We start from the raw sequence: 19,676 nt of genomic DNA, 5'->3' as shown, positions 1-19,676 counted from the left end.
CTCTTCTATTACTTTCTGCAGTACAGTACTGTTCAAATAATGCTCTCAAAGGTATGGTGCCACGGTGTGTTCCAACAGTACTTTTATGCAGACAGAGGGGGTTGGAAGTAATCAGGAAAAGTTGGGACACCTGTAGGACTTGGTAGCACCAACTTTCAAGGCTTGGTCAACCTCCACTGCTGCAGAACAGCTTTAAGTTGTTAACCCATTTCTTGTTCCCTGAAAAAGGCATTTTTCCCCTATAATTCTGAAATGTACATTATATTTCAGTTTTGGGTAACCTTACCTTTTTTTTTTTTTTTTTTTTTTACCTCTGGCCGTTCACCATTTACCTTTGTACCATTTCGAGCTGTTCATTGGACTTGAACTACTTGAATTTCAATTTAAAGATGGAAAAATAGAGGTTTTCTGAAACTTTTGACCAGTAGTGTATATTCTATTTACTATTAACTGTCACTCCAGTGTATCACATTAAAATCACTCAAATAGATCAAAACTTCTTTTGTGCAAAAGATTGCTACATATTTAACCATATGAAGAAAACAATGTCAGAAAATTATTTTATCTTTACAATATATCAGAGATATCTTTTCATTTTCTGCCATGTGTTCACTTCAGTTCAGTTCAATTCAGCTTAATTCAGTTCAGATTAATTCAGTTCAAATTAATTCAGTTCAGTTTTATTTATCTAGCACCAAATCTATATGTGCTATCAGGGTACTTTGCATTGCAAGATCAAACCTTAAACGTATTTAGACAGAGGTGGGCAGTAACAGATAACATTACAGTCAGATTGCAGAAAATTATATAATCAACCCAGATTACATTTAAGAATGTGTGTAATTAGACTGTTTACACGGTCAAGGATTACTTGATAATATTATGAAACTTTTATTTTCATGAATCTAGTTATCAAAAGTCAAATATTGTGGCTGCATCATTTTCTGCAATGAGGTGCAATATTTTTAATGTTTTATTTTGAAGTAATTTAAAACTCACCCAAAAGGATTCCGATTACATAAAAATTTCACAACCATTTAATGACATTACTAATTAAAATCCATGTAATATTTATTTGAAAAAAGTTGATACTTAAAGGGAATATAAAACAGTGTAACGATAAACACTGGGCAGGGTTCTTCTTTGTCATCTAATACTTTTGCTATTATTATGATGTTTGTCTTCTGCTTCCACTGTGTTCTGTATTTTTTCTTATTATAGCAAATATTTTACTTGTTGTTAGAGTTTACTTTTACACTTGTTGCACAAACAAATCAAAAACCAACAAAATCACAATTTAGATCATCAATCGAAGGAACTTGTCAGCAAAGACAGCAACTGATCAACTGTCACAATAAATCTGATTAACATGTTTAACAGAATGCAACAGGCGTGGGTAAACCCCACTGCAAAATCACTTAAATGCCAAATTATTCAAAATTGTATCACAATTCAGTAACTGCAATATTCCTAAGTTGACAAGTGGAATATTTCCTCATATGAATAATCCAAACAGATACTAGAAAGGCCATATTGATAGAGGCCCCAAAGGAGAACCTCAGGCAGGAAAGTGTTTCAGACTCGGCACAGAGGTAACCAAAGGAAACCGTAGCCTCCGACAGCTCAGGTAACGTAAAGGACGTTGCATAACATGAACGTCTAATGAGCACACAAGAAACTGCAGGACTCAACTTCACTAAATAACATGTAAAGAAGCCTGATGAAGGATGTTCTTTGGTGAGTTAAGATCAAGGTAAATGGTGTGTATTCTACCTTTGTGGTGCTCAAAGTACTTTACAGTGTGTTTCTCACTCACACATTCACACACTAGTGGTGACAGAGCTTCTACTCAGGAGCCACTTCAGGTTCAGTGTCTTGCCCAGGAACACTTCGACATGCAGAGGGGAATCGAACGACCAACCTTGGAATCAGTGGAAAAGCTTAAGTCCTCCCCATTTGGTATGAACCTACCCAGGGCTGAATACAGAGTCCTGATATTATGACACAGAGGGGAGATTGTGATGATAAAGATGATACATGTGTCATGAACGTCTGTGGATACATCAGATTCCTGTCTGACAAGACGACTCTCAATCTGCAGAAGCTTCCAACATGACGACGATCCAAAGCACACTGCCAAATGACACTGGAGTTTTCAAAGAAAAATAAAGTGAAAACTGTGACCTGGCAAAGTGTGTCACCTGACTTGAATCCAACAGAACACCTTTAGTATTTGAAAGAAAAAATATAACAACACAACCCCTCCGGCAAAGAGCAGCTCAAACAATTTGTCATTGAAAAATGTCAAAACATCTCATCACAAAGTTGTGCAACACTGGTATTGTCCATGCTGAGGGGGATTCAGTCTGTCATCAGAAGTCAGAAGTGAAAATTGACACAGATATTCTGTAATGAAAGGCCTACTGGCATTTCTTTCACTGAGTTCCTATTGTGGGGTCTGTGTTTTGACTATGATAGTAGAGAACTGTTTTTAATTTTACACAAGAGCACATTAACTTAATAGTAGTTCAATGATTGGGAACCGAGTTCTGAATCCTTTGGCGTTTAGGTGATTCTACACAGGGACACACTCACTTCTGTTGCGTACCGTATATTCCATTTAAAACTATCGTCAGAATAGAACTTCTTATGCAAGGAATGTTTGTGTGGTTGTATCAGTGTGTGTGTGTGTGTGTGTGTGTGTGTGTGTGTGTGTGTGTGTGTGTGTGTGTGTGTGTGTGTGTGTGTGTGTGTAGTGACTCAGGAGTTGCAGAGTGAGGTGAGGTGTGTCAGTGTGGAGGATGAGTGATTACAGTAGACAGTAATCCTGCAGATGGATTAGCAGGTGGTATTAGGAGAAGTGGGGGTGTAGCACACCGCCACCTCTGAACTGTCACAATATGGAGCAGCAGTTTGCTGAGGCCTCACCTCCGTCTGCTTCACTCCAGAAACACATGGACCGGACACTGCAACGCACACTGTGCAGTTGTCAAACAATACGGACAAGGTTATTGACCTGGTGAACGGGTTAGCATCAGAGCAATATTGCTACTGCTGTTGTGCTTGTTGTACTGACAGAATCTTTTGTATCTTCACAGATGAAGTGTTGCTTTTAGTTTAGTGATGACCATCGCTTTTTGAATTTAGCTGTTTGATTTCAACATGTAGCTTACAATGTTTAACAGAATGGAGAACACACTGGGCTATAACATTAAAATGTCAAATGATTCAAAATGGCATCACAATATGATACAAAATTTGCGATACAGTACAATAATTTACTTCTGAATTCAACAGTGGAAAATATAATTTCTAATACGCAAAAATACAAACTAAGATTTTTGAGTTGCTGTATTAAACAAACATCAGTCATTATAAAGATTAAAATTTTTAATACATTTTTTAGTACTTCATATGTGCTATTTTATTTTTGATGATAGGCTCTATCCTGTTTGGCATGGAGGGTACCCATGGTGGCATCTACACTGCCATTCAAATGTTTGGGGTCACTTAGAAATGTTTTTATTTTTTGAAAGAAAGCATTTTTTTCTATGAAGATAACATTAAATTAATTAGAAATACAGTCTAGACATTGTTAATGTAGTAAATGATTATTCTAGCTGGAAACAGCTGATTTTTAATGGAATATAGGTGTACAGAGGAACATTTCCAGCAACCATCACTCCTGTGTTCTAATGCTACATTGTGTTAGCTAATGGTGTTGAAAGGCTAATTGATGATTAGAAAACCCTTGTGCAATTATGTTAGCACATGAATAAAAGTGTGACTTTTCACAGAAAACGACAGGGAATCAATTTATCTTGTCCTCAATAGATAAAAGAATGTGCTCCCCGCATTCATCGGGTTTCTTTTCATGTCTTTAAGCAATGTTTTATATTGCAGATATGTGCTGCACAGAAAACAAGGGAGCTTTTCTAAGAAGCTGTTCTTAGAAGGTGATATTATTCACAGTAATTTACACTGTATGAGCTGTCACAGAAGTTCAAATTTTCATTGATAAGCACTTTGTCAAGTCTGAAGCATTTGCCCACTAATTCATTAGTGGTTCTCAGCGATTGATATTCACATACCGTACATATAATCTCTTTTTCCCAGTGGATTCCTGATACTGTAGACAGCAGAATCCTTTGAGCAAACCACCTGTGCAGATTTGTCAGATTTACAGCAGCAACAGAGGGAAAAAGAAAATTCTGCTAAATGGTTAAAAAAAAAAGAAAGAAAGAAAAGCAGTAGCTCAAGATGATGATCATACAAAGTTTGAAAACTGACTGGCAGTGTGATTTGACTTTCATAGAAGAACAAGTTTCTTCAGGTCAGAGCAGCACTGCCTTTAAAGGAGAATTATTTAGATTACAAGCTCAACAGAATAATAATTTAAAAAATAATAGGAACATTCTTGCAGACCTAGACATATAAACTAGTTTTTTAAATAAATACAAATCCAGCAGCCTCTGACCCATGCTGCTGTTCAGTCTATCCTGCATCTGCTCTGGAGGCCAACATACAGCTTCCCTTACAGGGATAATTTGATGAGTGAGCTTGCACTGACCTCTGGTGGACAAAACACACTGTTTAAATGCCACTGGTTTGTGGCTGCATAATTTGTTCAGGAAAATATTTTGTGAGTGGAGTTATCAGGTTAGGAGAGTTAAACATGAATCTAACATGTATGGTTGTATAGTTTTATTCTTTTAAACAAATATTGTTCATTATTTAATACAGATTCACTGCATCATGAATTAATAAAATAAGACTTAATTTAAAAAAAGATATTAAATTGAGAGGAAGGACATACAAGCACAAACTAGGAGCCCATAAGCAGTCACACTGTCAATGACAAAGCTCATTCAGCCTTGAAAACAAATGTTCTCTTCTGCCTTAAAAATGTAAATTAACTGCCTTTCAGTTGAGTAATTGGTTCAAAATTGCCTTATGAGCTGCACAAAAATAAAAAAAAAGAGGTGAATTAAGTTCACTAAACTTGAGAAAAATACTTGATAATCTCAAAATATTATCCATCAGAGTCAGTTCAAAGACAATATGTGAGGCTCTTCCCAGTTAAAGTGACAATAAAAGTCTACAGGGATTGAATTCACTAGTAACCAATATCACAATTAGAACTATTTTCATTATTATCAAAAGAAACAAGCACAATTTCATTTAACAAAGGTACACATTTTGCACTATGTCTGAGTTTCTGTGGCATTTTAACTCTTTCCCAATGCATGCTGGAAAATCTGCTTATATGCTAGTTAAGTTTCATATGAACTTAATTTAATGCGCTTAGTGAACTCCGAGATGTTCATTCATTCAGCTCATCATTTTCAGGCAAAATATCTCACGTTATGAGATCTCATGTTTTAAGTAGCCCACTAAACAGTTCTGAAAACAAAAAAAATGCATTTTAAGTTCAGTTAATAAATTATTAGCAAAATATATTTTATTGTATTTAATTAATTTCTGATGTTTTACAGTGCAGTATTGATAAAAGAAATCCTGTTTCACGTTATAAAACAGGCGGTGCTCTGATCAGCCTGTATCAGACAATTCCACCAGATGGCAGCATTGTGTCTGTGACGCGTCAAGTCTGTCGCCAAAAACAACACGAAGTAGAAAAGAAGCGTGATGCATTTCCGAACCACTCGGTCGATGGGAATTTAAAAACACCGGCGGAAATTCTAACTGATTTAATTCTGTTTAATGCCAGCCAGACAAATTATTCCTTGAATTGAAAACATTATCTCACTTAACAAGATGTGAGCTTTTTATTTACAACTAGTTGACTTTGAGCTACATTTTGGTGACATGGTGAGGAAATCACTCACGCAGTCACCAGTTTTTTTTTTGCACCTAACAAGCGCTAAATGCTAAATATCCAATAACCCTGAATGCAGTTCCTGTCAAACCGGATGTTTTGCTTCATAATAAATTGATCCAGCTATATGTGTGTACCTGACACTCAAGGAATCAGAGCTTGTTAAATAAACTATTAACTTAAGAATTTATCAGCATATGAAGAGTCGTGGCTGTATGTTGAAGCTAATGACTGCTAGCTAATGCTATCACTGAAGCTTACCTGACGCTGAGTGGAGAACAGCATGAACAGGCTGAGTTAAGACATTTCTCCTTACAGGAGGGAGTCTGGCTGTGTCCTGCAGGATGCTCCGAGAGTCGTACCCCTTCGTGGAGGACAGTTTCAGCCGCTTCCCGTCGCAGAGCAACATTTACGGGTTGTGTCAGGCCGGGGAACAGGAGCTGCTGGCCGCCACTCTCAAAGGGAAGGTGGTGTGCTTTAGGTACCAGGAGCTGCAGCAGAAGGTCCGACCTGTGGCCAAAGAAGTCCAGTTCACCTACATACCGGGTACCGTTTATGTAAAAAAAAATATTGTTACTGCTTGTTGAAGTTGTATCGTTCTGTTCCTGCACATCTCCTGTACATCTGCCTTTTGTAATTATCCTCGTGTCTGTATTATTGTAGCTGCTCTCAGTCCTACATTCTTAATAAATATTGTTGTTGTTGAAATAATAATAATAATAATAATAAAAATAATAATATAAAAGACCATTTTAACTCATACGATGCGGTTTTCAACCTGCCAACAATTGATCTCAGCCCTTACATTGTGACTGAAATGTTGCCAAAATGACTTTATTTGAATAACACTGTAAATATCTGTGTTTTCTTACGATATATATCTACATTTTTTTACTTGTAAACTCAATTTGTCAGTATTGTTTAAGTTCTGATTGAACTTTATCCACTGTTATCAACAACAAGAATTATTTCTCAACAGTTTTTAATGAAGATTAAAGATTGCTTAGTGTTTCTTTTAAATAGATCATGTAAATACAGAGAGAACTTTGGTCCTTTCAGTCCTGTGCTGAGATTTGATCTTGTCTTCTTTATGCAGTTGATGCAGAGATTGTATCAATTGATGCCTTCACTAAGTCTCCACCCAAAAGAGGCCTGGTGGTGGGCATCACCTTCATAAAGGTATTTTTTCACTCCACCAGGAGCTACAATATGTGTGAACTTGGCTGTGATGAATCTGAAACAACAATACCACAATAACAGTTACTAATGTCTGATCTCCTGCAGGATTCTGGTGACAAAGCCACTCCATTCCTGAATATCTACTGTGACTATGAGCCCGGCTCTGAGTTCAACCTGGAGTCTATTGCACGTGAGTAAAGCAACATCCAGATGTGTACGGTGCTCCCTCGAACAGATGTTTCACGTACTAATGTTGTTGTATTTCTCTGAATAGAAAGCTGCCTGAATCTGGAGTTGCAGTTCACACCCTTCCAGCTCTACCACACAGAGTAAGTCTGCTGCTGTAAAGCCAAGAAGATGGTTAGAGTTCATGCTGAGTTTGGTTGTTCTACTGACAATTCTGCAGGATTTGTTCAGGCTTATCAAATTAACATACTGCTTTCATGTCGAAGTCTGTTCATCCATCATCTATACACCACTTAATCCTCGTTAGGGTCATGGGGGGCTGGAGTCTATTCCAGTTGACGTAGGGTGAAGTAGGGGATACCCTGGACAGGTCATCAGTCCATCACAGGGCTACATATAGAGACAAACAATCACACTCACATTGACACCTCAGTTAATCTCAGCATATTTTTGGACTGCGGGGGGAAGCCGGAATACTCGGAGAAAACCCATGCATGCACAAGGAGAACATGCAAACTCCATCCATCCTGGAAAGGCAGGGACGTAAACCCTGGGATCTTCTAGCTGCAAGGCGACAGTGCTAACTACCAAGCACTGTGCAGCCTTTTCATGTCAAGTGCAGAGTGAAAATAATCCAAACTACCAGATCCACTTTGTCTTGCGAGGTAGTATCTTCAAATGAAAATATAGTGACTGTCCACAGTCAGTGTGGTAATCTGGTTAACAGTGAGGTCAAAACATACAACATAAAACAGGCCAAAAACATGAATCTATAATATTGTTTGAAAGAACAGCAGTTCTAAAATAGAGCATTTTTACCCAAGTTGAAGTTATCAAACAACATAAGAGGGAAAACTGTTGATTGGTGACTGAGCAGAAAATGCTGCATAGACTTAATGATCTGACAGCAAGTACAATGTGTCCCGTTGTCAGGTCTTGTATTTTTCCTTAAACATATTTCCAGCCTGTGCAGTCCTCTCTGCAGCCACAGCACACAGCATGACTGCTATTTGATGAGCTGCAACTGAGGTGACAGCTTAAATGTCAAGCACAAATTGAATCTTATAAGATAGTTTTAACATGCTGCTTCTGCATTTCATAGCTATTATTTCTGTATTTGACATTCTAATGCTGGCTGCACAGTGTCTTGATGTTTAGCACTTTTACCTTGCAGCGAGATGATCCTGGTTTGCTTCACGGCCTTCCCATTTCTGCATGGAGTTTCTCTCTATGCATGCGTGAGTTTTCTCCAGCTTCCTTCCACAGTCCAAAAACATGCTGAGCTTAATTGGTGATTCTAAATTGTTTGCAGGTGTGAAAGTGAGTGTCATTGTTTGTCTCTATGTGTAGCCTTGTGATATTCTGGTGACCTGTCCAGGGCGTCTCCTCCCTTCACCCAAAGTCAGTTGGGATAGACTCCAGCTCCAGCCAGGGATTAAGTGGTGTACAGATGATGGATAGATGGAAATTCTATTGCTAGCCTTTGCAGTGACTCAGGGTCTCTGCAGGAATCAATCATTTTTGATCGTATTCAACGTGACTCTTCATGAATGACTTTTATATTTTTTCTGACTAACATCATCTGTGAGCATCTTCAGTACAGATGGTGTCTGCCTGAACATGTTTGTGAGAGTCTGGACAATAAATGTCAGTGAGTTTCTCTCCCTCTGTCAGAGTGCAGTGTGCCGACGGAGGCAGGGAGACAGTGTTCCTGCTCAGTGGTCACGATCAGAGGATCCACCTGTACAAAGAGGTCAGATCACCGCCTGGATCAACAAATTTTAATCTAAATCTGAAAATGTTGCCTTCAATTTAACTGTGTATTAGTGTGTGAAGTGTGTGTACTCCTATGTAGGTTTATTCTATCAGTTCCTTTAGTTATTCTTTTAAAAAGTACACTACCGTACAAAAATTTGGGGTCAATTAGAAATGTCCTTATTATTGAAAGTAAAGCTTTTTTCAATGAAGATAACACTAAAATTAATCAGAAACACAGTCTAGACATCGTTAATGTGGTAAATGACTATTCTAGCTGGAAACGGCTGATTTTTAATGGAATATCTCCATAGGGGTGCAGAGGAACATTTCCAGCAACCATCACTCCTGTGTTCTAATGCTACATTGTATTAGCTAATGGTGCTGAAAGAAGAAACTTATGATTAGAAAACACTTGTGTAATTATGTTGGCACATGAATAAAAGTCTGAGTTTTCATGGAAAACATGAAATTGTCTGGATGACCCCAAACTTTTGAACAATAGTCTAGATGTTGGGATAAATTTACTTAACACATTTTTTTGTCACATTACTTTTAATGTCCTCATGAAAAGAAAGCATCACAGTTTTTACAAGACCGTTTAAAACCACAGTCATGCACCCATAGGAACATACTGCCTATTCAGTGAAGTAGAGTCTCTGCTGTGTTGAAAGGAGCCAGGTAAGGTAGTTTGTTTAGAGTTTTTTTTCTGGACTGTCCAAATGGTAGGAGACCCAGAACACTGAAGAGATTATATATTTCATCTGGCTTGAGAACATCTCAGAAACCCCAGGAGGAGCTGGAAAATGTTTCTAGTGAGAGAGACAATGGACTACCTTGCTTAGCCTGCTGCCACCATGACCTGACTCCAGAAATACAGCAGAAAATGAATAGAAGGATTAATTCTTAATGTGCTTTTATCAGACGTGATGGGGGACAAAATCTACAGTCCTCTCTGTAAAAGTATAGTTCTACATTTATCTGAGAATAACACAAAGCTTCAGGCTTTCAGTTGAGCTACGGCAAGTGGACCTTGTCCAAACTGCCTCTTTGTGTTACACACTGGGGAAACACATAAGGGAATTTTGGACTAAAAAGTCTGTACCTTTGGATTTGTGTCACTCAGACTGTTGGAGGCTCATATTTTCAGAGAAAAAGGACTGCGGAGCTTGTTCCCTGTCTTTTCCACCATAAGCACATTCCAAGTAGCTCTTGTAATGGACAGTATAAAAAGGAGGAATAATCACAGCAAGTAGATCCTGGTTCAGTATTCATTGGGGCACCTAATAATTATTGTAAGACAGTCTTGAACAGATATAAATGTAGTGTTTCATCTAACTTTGTGTTCCTGCTTAAATTGAATCCCTTTGCACAACTGCCTAATTGTGATTTAAGATTAATAAATAATACTAAAAAGGTTTGTTCAGCTGTTATAGAAAAGCACATGTTTAAATTTCTTCTTTTTAAGCATTAAGTTGCATTTCAAGTTGAGTTTCAGATTTGTCCATGACCTTGCCAACAACAGGATTCATCGTTCTGTCAAATAGAAGACTTATGTATTAAAAGCATGAAAGCTGCAGGAAGTATTTTTTCCAAGCAAGGAAGATAAAACAGAATGGTAATGAGTTTTGCATATGTGTAGGAGACATTCACTTTGATTCAGCATTCAGCGTGACTCTCCTGTCTCCAACAGAATGCCTCCCTGCACCAGTTTGAAGAGCAGCCAGTGGAGAGACTCTTCCCTGAACTGCAAGAATTGCCCAGCAAGTGAGTTCTTCTGAGTATCTTCAGCTCTCTAGCTCTGTTTGTGGCTGTGTGCTTGATTGTGTGTGATGAGGGATCATTCTTTATTTCTGTGTGGTAATCAGCATCCATTAGCTGGAGGCATTTTGTCCTTTTGTCAGTCTGTGGGAATCTGGAGCTTCCCTCACTGTCAACTGGAAGAGAGGCAGGATGCGCCCTGTACAGGTCACTGGGCCAACATGAAGGAATAAAGACTTTGAAACTTTGAAGTGTGTGGGGGCTCAGTGCTGTCCTGCTGTCAAATCAAGTGTATGAGGGCTCTAATGTGGGCTTCTCAACGCAATTTTGCGTCTTCTTTGTGAGTCCGCATACACTCCCATTCAAAAGTTTGGGGTCACTTAGAAATGTCCTTGTTTTTGAAAGCATTAAATTGATCAGAAATACAGTCTAGACATTGTTGAAATGACTATACTAGCTGGAAACGGTTGATTTTTAGTGGATTATCTACACAGGGCAGGGGTGGGCAAACTTTTTGGCTCAGAGGCCACATTGACTTTTGAAATTCAACAGACGGGCCAGACCAGCATCAGATGGTTGGAGATTGTGCAAACTAATATGAATTACATGTTAAAGACAATACTGACAAAGTAAAGAATACTCACATTCAGTTTCAGTGGGAACAGTGTTGTTGGTCGCCCTTTGTTGCCAGTGCATCAAAGTCTGGTGTCAATTTGGTTGAGGCAATTCTCAGGATGGATCTGAGGTGTTCATCAGTTAACTGGGATCTGTGGTGTGCTTTGTTGATGTTCATCACGCTAAACGTCTGCTCACACACGTAGGTAGATCCCAACAACACCAGCATCCTCTGTGCCATCTTCCCAATGTTTGGAAACTTGGCTTCACTTAGTGAAGCTAAAAGTCATTCAGTTTAAGGGAGCCGAACTTCTCCTTTAAGACTGAGTCACTCTGAAGATCGATCAGTTCCAACTGCAACTCCTGAGGTGCTGTTTCTGGGTCTTGTGACAAGGGACATGATACCAGCTGAAGTGTCTTGTCAGTTTTTTCAAGATCAGAGAACCAATGGCAGAATTCTCTGTGTAGGTCTTCTAGTGATTCCTTATATTTCATCACATGTCCACTGGCCTCTGTCAGCGTCACCAGTGTAGGGAAATGAGCAAAGGATTTTTTTTTTTTTTACATTTGTCGAGAATAAAGTCAGTTTGGCTTTGAAGGCTGTCACATTTGTGTATATTTCGTGCACAAATTGATCTTTCCCTTGCAGCTTCACGTTCAGCTCATTCATGTGCGTCAGTATGTCCACGGCAAAAACAAAATCACAGCCAATCTCTGTCACGCAGCTCAGGAAAATCATCGGTTTTCCCGATTAACTCCAAAAATGAGCTAATCTCGTCTTTGAGCTCCCACACTCGCTGACATACTTTCCCCAAACTTAACCAGCGGACATGAGAGTGGTAAAGCAAGTCCTGGTGATCAGGATCAGATTCTTCAAGAACCTTAATGAACTGACGAAGCTGAAGCCCTCTCACGCCTATAAAGTTAATGAGTTTTACGACTGGCTTCACCACATGATCAAGATGCAAAACAGACTTACAGAGCGCTTCCTAATGGATTATGTAGTGTAGGAAAATCACATCCAGCTCAGGGTTTTCCTCCTTCACCTGACGTTTTTCCTGTCGAGTTTGGCGATCCATCCGTGGTGACATTGGAGAGTTTCCACCACGGCAGCTTCATCCTCTGGATGGCCCCAGACACCCTGTCCTACAGTTCTCTCCACATGTTTTCCCTTTCATGGACTCCACGGTCAAAAATTCCTCCGTTGTCTCAAAATGTTCAATAATCCCTCTAATAAAAATTTGAAGCTGAGCAGTGTCTTTTTGTGTCATTAGTTTCGTCCAGTGCTAATGAATATAGCTAGAAGGACTCCGCTTTTTCGTTCAGTCAGCTGGCTACGTCTTTGTCGATTAGTTCAACACGGCGAGTAACTGTCCTGCTGATAAACTCATTTTTTCAAATTTGTTTTTGCTCTCTGGACACAGAAGACCGGCTGTCTCTACCATGCATTCTTTCAAAAACTCCCCTTCGGAGAAAGGCTTGCTAGCCTTTGCTATTCTGAATGCTAGCAAATAACTTGCCTTCGTGCTTGACTCTTGAATCGTGGTTTGCAGAAAAAACGTATTTTGCTCAGTCTGTAAACTGGCTGCCAGCCTCTGAGCCGTAGCTGTCCGTTCTTGGCTGACTGGTTGCTAGCGTAGTTGGCATGCTTCGTGGAAAAGTGCCGGCTGATATTGTATTCTTTAAAAACCGCAATGGTTTCATTGCAAATAAGACATACAGCCTTTGAACGGACTTCAGCGAAAAAATATTTAGTAGTCTACTCCTTCTGAAACACTCGACACTCACTGTCCAGGGTTCTCGCCAGCGCATTTCACGTTACGCTGTCGTAACGGGCTGTTACACTGTCAGTTTAAAAGATTACCCTGTGATTAGGGCCGCTACACTGTTATTTTGACAGATAACGCCATGTGCGTTTGTTTTTATCGACTGGGTGCCTATCTAGATTAATTTATGTCTCCCCACCTCAGCCATACTTTCCTGTCGATTGACCCGTTCCCGTCTAAAATTAAGAGTCGGTTCCAATCTCGGGGTTACAGTTAGCATGTCTCGGTTGTTTCCGTGATGCCATGTATGGTGAATAGTGACCTAAATCACGAGCATTTGGAGTATCTGCGTGACGCTCATTGGCTGACATCTGGGCCGGCCGCTTGCGAGATTTAATGAAGGCTATTGCGTGTGTGCGTGCACGTGCGGGAGGACCTGCCGTTACGGTGAAAAAAATCCTGGTGAGAACCCTGCTGTCGACTTCTCTTTGCTTTGATCCACTCATTGTTATGGCAGGGCTCAATGCAGTTGTAAAGTAGAAGAAGATAAAATAAACCAACAAAGATCACTTGTGTCTGGAGCGCGCCATCTAGTGGGCTCAACAGAAACGTCAGGTACTGCAGGGGAAGGCCAAATGAATGTGGTCTTTTAGCCTAGCTTAGCTGGACTGTATTCCCGTTATAAGGGATATACGGGAATACGGTCTAGCCCTCCTCCATTGACACATTTTGACAGGTTTTCAAGCTCCGAGCAGATCAGACCGAACCAATCAGAGCACCAGAGGCGGGAGTTAACGATGCGTCATCTTCAGGGCCGAGTTGGCGACCGCAACAGAGCGAGGTTTCTCTCGTGCACTTTCCTCTGTTTTGCACGGGCTGAATTTGTCCTTAAAACCTCAACAAGAAGCAGCTCTTAAAGCTTTTCTTTTTAAAAAGGATGTATTTTTAATTCCGGCAGGCTGTACGATAGAATGCGTAATGCTGCCCTCCACTGTTGAAAGGGAGAGCTTAGATTTTCCTCAGGACCCCTGTACGGTGAAGGAAGCTGTTAAAACTACAAAACATCATGGCGGAAAGGCAATTGTTAGGTCACTTAGTGATTGCGTCACACATGTGTTACGCTGATTGGCTCTCTCCAATTCAAGCTGTGATTGGTAGTCCCGCCTCTGGGCTAGATTTGGTTCAATGCAGCAGTTCCAGACTGACTTTATATGTATTTGTAATACACAATATAAAGGCTGTCTGGTCCCCAGGCAAGTGGTCTTTACTGTAATTTCGTCAATTCTAATATTGACAAAATTATTTCGCGGTAGTTTGCCCATTCCTGCCATAGGGGTACAGAGGTCCATTTCCAGCAACCATCACTCCTGTGTTCTAATGCTACATTGTGTTAGCTAATAGTGTTGAAAGGCTAATTGATGATTAGAGATAATTGTGCAATTATGTTAGCACATGAATAAAAGTGAGTTTTCATGGAAAACATGAAATTGTCTGGGTGACCCCATACTTTTGAACGGTAGTGTATATTTTAAATAATCGATGTTGAAAATCAGTAAAGTCACTGAAAATTCTTGGAAATATCAAGAAATTTTTTATTTATTCTTTGAAGATGACCCCTAATCCTTTGTGTTTGTGTTCCCTTTCCTCCCTGCAGTGTGTTATGGTTGGATATGTTGAGTATAGCTGGCAGCCGGCGACTCTCAGCGTTCGGTTGTCAGAACGGCTGTCTTGGACTGGCTCTGGTCAACCAAACTGGACCAGGTGAGGGAATCCAAACACAAAATATAGTCTCTGGGATTCAGAGAGGGTGAACTTTGTCACATGACTGTCTAATGATGCCTTTTCACACACTCTCTCTCTGAAGTAGGATTAAGGATTACAGAGGTCCTTCTTCTTTCTTCCTGGGATGCTTAACACACCTGTGCCTTTGACCAGACTTCTGTGTTGAAAAATATTATTTTAATGCTGCTGAGGCTCTGCAGGTCCTTCCACCTGCGTCATCTGATGTGTCTGACAGACCTATCAGAATCTGAAAGTGGTTTCAAATGCCAGGAAGTGACCGGAATCTATATCAAATAAGAATCATTAACATATAAGGGGGGTGCTTTTGCTGGCAGCAGGAATTTGGAGATATTAAAATTTCTCACATTGACACAATATATTCCATTTGGTGGAAACACTGCAGCCAATTAGATACAAAATCCCTCCAATAGTTACACTAATGGAATCCATTTAGCTCATTTACAGAGATATATTGTTTGTATCTGGTTTCATTTGTGAATGAACTGCTACGAATACAAAGCTAGTTTGAATGGCATGCCAATAAAGCAGTTTTTGAATGATCATGATGTTGCGTGTCCCTGTCAATGATTGGCTCATCCATTCACTGAAGGCCTCGATGCAGCAGATAGGACGCACCGGCCCTCTGAACCCCAAGCAGCTTCTGAGTGTGTATTCGCCCTTGTCAAATTTTTCCTTACAGCAGGCTCATTTTTCACTGCAAAATGAAAGTCCTGCGTTGCTATGGAAACAGCACAATCATGCCAAGGGAGAAGTTTGTTTACCGAATAACAAACTTAGGGTGCAATATGTCATGGAAACGTAGAATTTCTTTATTTATTTAACAAAATTTTAAAAAGTGGATATGTGCAACATCTGTTACCAATACTGGAAAAAGTGGCAATTTATAGATATTTAACTATTTACATTTTTACGACCTCTACAAACTCAGCGTTGTTCTCTCCACTCTGCACATCACCTCTGGAAAGATGTTTCACCACGCTGAATGTAGCTTCCAACAACTTGCACCTCTGTATACTGTTTTTGAACCATGCTGCATTTATTTCTTTGATCGAGTATGTTTTATTATTCTGTCAGTCTCAGCCTGCATTTCCTTTGAAAAGTCCCTCAGTTTTCTTCATGACTGTTGGAGCTCAGAATTAGTTTTATATATGTGGTGCAAATGGTATATTTTGGTGGATATTTAAATCGCACCTATCACAATATCATGATTTTAAAGTAATATCATGATCTTTAGCTTAGATTTGGTTGTTTTTACTACAGAATTGCACGTCACACATGACGAGTTCAGGACAGTTGGAAAATTACATCTACAATTTCTGGTGTTTTTCTCCATTCTTGTTCTGTCTGAATGACTACACTGTGCAGTAATCCCTAATATACCGATGTACAGTATCTTTTATACCCCAAGTGTTTCTATGTGTGTTTTAATCAGAGATTTTGCAGAGCTGGCGGGTCCAGTTTGACAGTCCAATCTCTACAGTGCTGCTGTTCCCTCTTAGCTGCCAGACTGAGTGCATCCAGCCCAGTGTAGAGACAAGTATGTAACTGGTCTCATCTTTAATTCGCCCTTTCGGAATCTGCTATATATTTCAAGATTATCAGTCTCTGTCTCTTCCAGGCACGGAAATGAAAGGCTACAACCTCCTTGTAACCAGTAATATAGAGATGGCAGTCATCTACAGGTCAGGATGAGACGACATTGTCAAGGCTTCTGTGTTATGATGTGGTTTTGTGCAGTTTCATAAAGACTTGCTCTCTGCTGTTTTAAAGACAAACCAAATCGTCCTGTTTTGTGTGTCTGTATTTGCTCAGAGACGTCCAGGAGCGTGGTTTGTCTTGGTCTGCGTGCCTCTCAGAAAGTGACCAGTGGGACGCAGTGCTGTGTGCTCTAGTCATTGATCTGGATTTTGATGGGCAGAAGGAGGTGCTGCTGGGAACCTATGGACAGGTGAGAGCACCTCTTTACGAATGGATGGATGAGTCATTGTCTATATTTGTTACCAAAACTCATTCAAAAATCCAAAACCAACAAAGTGTTAGTCTGTGTCCCGGTGCTTTCCAACGACCTCAGCCTTAGTTCCTACTGAGCTCATAACTCTTTTGACATAAATCAATGTTTACTTTTGAAGTAGAATCTTAGTATTTTGTACAATCTTCTGGTTATTGCAGTTTTTAACATATATTGCTCAAACCAGATGAAATGGATATGACTCTTTGCAGCTGCAAGTTACTGAGCATTTGTTGATCTAGAGAGTATTTACTGCAGCAGGATGGTGAGTTAAAACAAACTAGAGTCAGTGTGTTTGTGGTAATGAGTTTGACTGATGTGCTTTTATTAGTTTTTGGACAAAAATGTAACTCATTGTCACAAAGGAATAAATGAAATACACACATGATATGGTTAACAGGAAACTGTCACCGTAGATTTTGGTCTTTTCTGGAGATTTTTTCACAAAAATCCAGAACAGCGGACCTACACATGAATCAGATTACATAAACAGTAAGTGTAGAGCAGGGGTGTCAAACTCATTTCAGGGGCTGCATACGGCCTAATTTGATCAATGTAAAATAATTTCGCCGGATGTAATTGTATTACGGGCCGAAAATGGCCCGCGGGCCTTGAGTTTAACACGTGTTGTAGAGCAACTGTTTGGTGTCACTCTCATTCATCTGATAAGAAGGCCTGAACCATGTAGTGAGATCTTGATGATAACCGTCTCTTCTACCTTTCTTTCATGCAGGAACTTCTTTGTTACAAATTTCAGCCGACAGGAGGCAGACATGAAGGACAGTTCCAGCTGCAGTGGAGGCGGAGCTTCAAGAGTCCCTTGCTGTCCATCATCTACCTGGACCTGACTGGGGATGGTCTGAGAGAGCTGGCTGTCCTCACACTGAAGGGACTGCATATCTTACAGGTATGTAGCAGAAATCTGTGTCACAGTCATCTGGGGTAATAAGAGCTACAGTATACCTCCTCTCGGTGTCACTGAGTCTTTGCTGTCTTCATATTCAGCAAACTTACTCGTGAACTGACAAAAAAAATGCTATTTTAACTGAATAACTAAAATGAGACTCAACTATTTGCTGCCCTCTACTGGTCAACAGCAGAAATTGGAATATAACTGATTTTACAACCGCCCCCCCCCCCCCCCTTTTTTTTAAACAAACAACATATTATTAAGTGCATGAAATTCTACACAAATTTCTAGTAAGGACATAATGTAGGAACATTCTTTGTCACAAACAACCTGAGCAAGCCCCAGATAAAAACAATCACCATGATGAGCATGAAGTGTCTCATCACATGTGTTCAGCTTTGTCACCCTCACTCATTTAAACAGCACATCACAAGACATTTACTCTCATACATAGTCTGTATCTCATTCGCTATTGTTATTTCACTCCTTTTTGTCTTTTCAGCACAGTCTTACCAGCACTGCTGCTCTGGTCCTTCAGCGGCTCGCCCAGAGGGTGTCAGCACTGACAGCCAACTCTGAGCTGGAATCAGCAAAAGCTCAAAATACTGAGGATGTGTCAGCTCAGAAACAGGAGTGTACGATTCAGACACCATCAGATTAACAAAAATATGGCAGTTTGTTTCTAAATGTAAGTCCCAGTGGCTCAGACTGTTTCAAGTGTTTGTCTTAATTAAAGGTGCAATGTGAAGGATTTTGTCAGGGCTTTAGATTCCTGATGAGTTATAATGATGACACCGCATTTGCTATTCAAACATGAACTCTCTGCTTTTTAGTTTTAATTGGATGTGGCTAGTAGTAAAGAAGAAATGTGAGAATAGGCCGATTATCAGCTCGGCTGATTATTTCCTCTCTTCATCTGTTATCATTCTGTAATATCTTGTTGCCGGCCTTACCAGAAAATGTCACAGGAGAAAGATTGTCTTGCATCATTTTTTAACATAGTCTTCTTGAACTTCAATACACACAGTCCCCCGATATTAAAGCTTCACTATCTCTTTGCAGAAGGTCACATCATGTGCCTCGAAAAACTCCTCTACAGCATCGATGACTTCATCGACACTCTGAAAATGGCTACCACGCAGGTGGGATTTTGGTTTGGACAACAGACAGAAGTCAGATGGTGCAGGTGGGGGGAGTAAGGTGTTTGGCTGCTTCTGCCTACTGCGCCGTGTGGACGGACACATTGTCATGAAGCAACAGTTCGAAGCTTTCCTCTCATTTTTTCTTTGATTTCTGTAAACATTTGAGTTTTTGTGGACAGTGATATAAAGCCCCAAAATAGGAGTTACTCCCCTTGTTTTGTGGGTGAGGATGACAGCTTTTTGAAGTACCCTTGTAATGCCCCCCTACAGGACTGATTGGTTACCTGCCACCAGTAATAGCCATTTATCACTGACAGGTAAATGTTGAAAAGTTACAGTTAAATTAAACAGATGGAAAACATAAATAAACAAAGCCCTTTGAATTGCTTTGTGTTTGAATTTGTGTTATTCTAAGTTTTCATACCAATATTTTCATTTTTACTGCAAATGTATATCAGTTTTAAATATCAGATAATGCTCTCCTTAATGAAGCTCTTATGCCAATAGTATTTATGTTTTTGTACATTGCTTATTTAAATCCATCACTGCATTTTCTACGCACCACCTTATCCTCTATAGCGTCATGACAGGGGCTGGAGTTTGTCCCAGAGGACTCAGGTTGAAGACAGGGTTCACTCTGGACAGGTCACTGGTCCATTGCTGTCTTTGGACTGTGGGAGAAAGTTTGTGAACATGCAAACTCACACAGAAAGAC

The 19,676-nt window shown here is 39.9% G+C and overlaps 1 protein-coding gene across 1 annotated transcript; it reads left to right on the top strand.

Annotated features, from left to right (window-relative positions):
• The first annotated feature begins 5,933 nt into the window (after positions 1–5,933).
• kptn (kaptin (actin binding protein)) lies at positions 5,934–19,348 on the top strand. The gene is made up of 13 exons (XM_022204561.2): positions 5,934–6,382; positions 6,933–7,015; positions 7,121–7,205; positions 7,290–7,344; positions 8,876–8,954; positions 10,650–10,723; positions 14,753–14,859; positions 16,334–16,438; positions 16,520–16,583; positions 16,714–16,849; positions 17,643–17,816; positions 18,322–18,507; positions 18,882–19,348. The coding sequence occupies exons 1-12, from the start codon at positions 6,181–6,183 to the stop codon at positions 18,478–18,480; spliced, it is 1,323 nt and encodes a 440-aa protein (XP_022060253.1). The 5' UTR covers positions 5,934–6,180; the 3' UTR covers positions 18,481–18,507; positions 18,882–19,348.
• The last annotated feature ends 328 nt before the right edge of the window (positions 19,349–19,676 follow it).

The sequence above is a fragment of the Acanthochromis polyacanthus genome, chromosome 17 (genome assembly GCF_021347895.1).
Source record: "Acanthochromis polyacanthus isolate Apoly-LR-REF ecotype Palm Island chromosome 17, KAUST_Apoly_ChrSc, whole genome shotgun sequence".
Lineage (NCBI taxonomy): Eukaryota > Metazoa > Chordata > Actinopteri > Pomacentridae > Acanthochromis > Acanthochromis polyacanthus.
The sequence above is the reverse complement of the archived record's forward strand: the minus strand, read 5'-3'. Positions and strand labels throughout refer to the sequence as shown.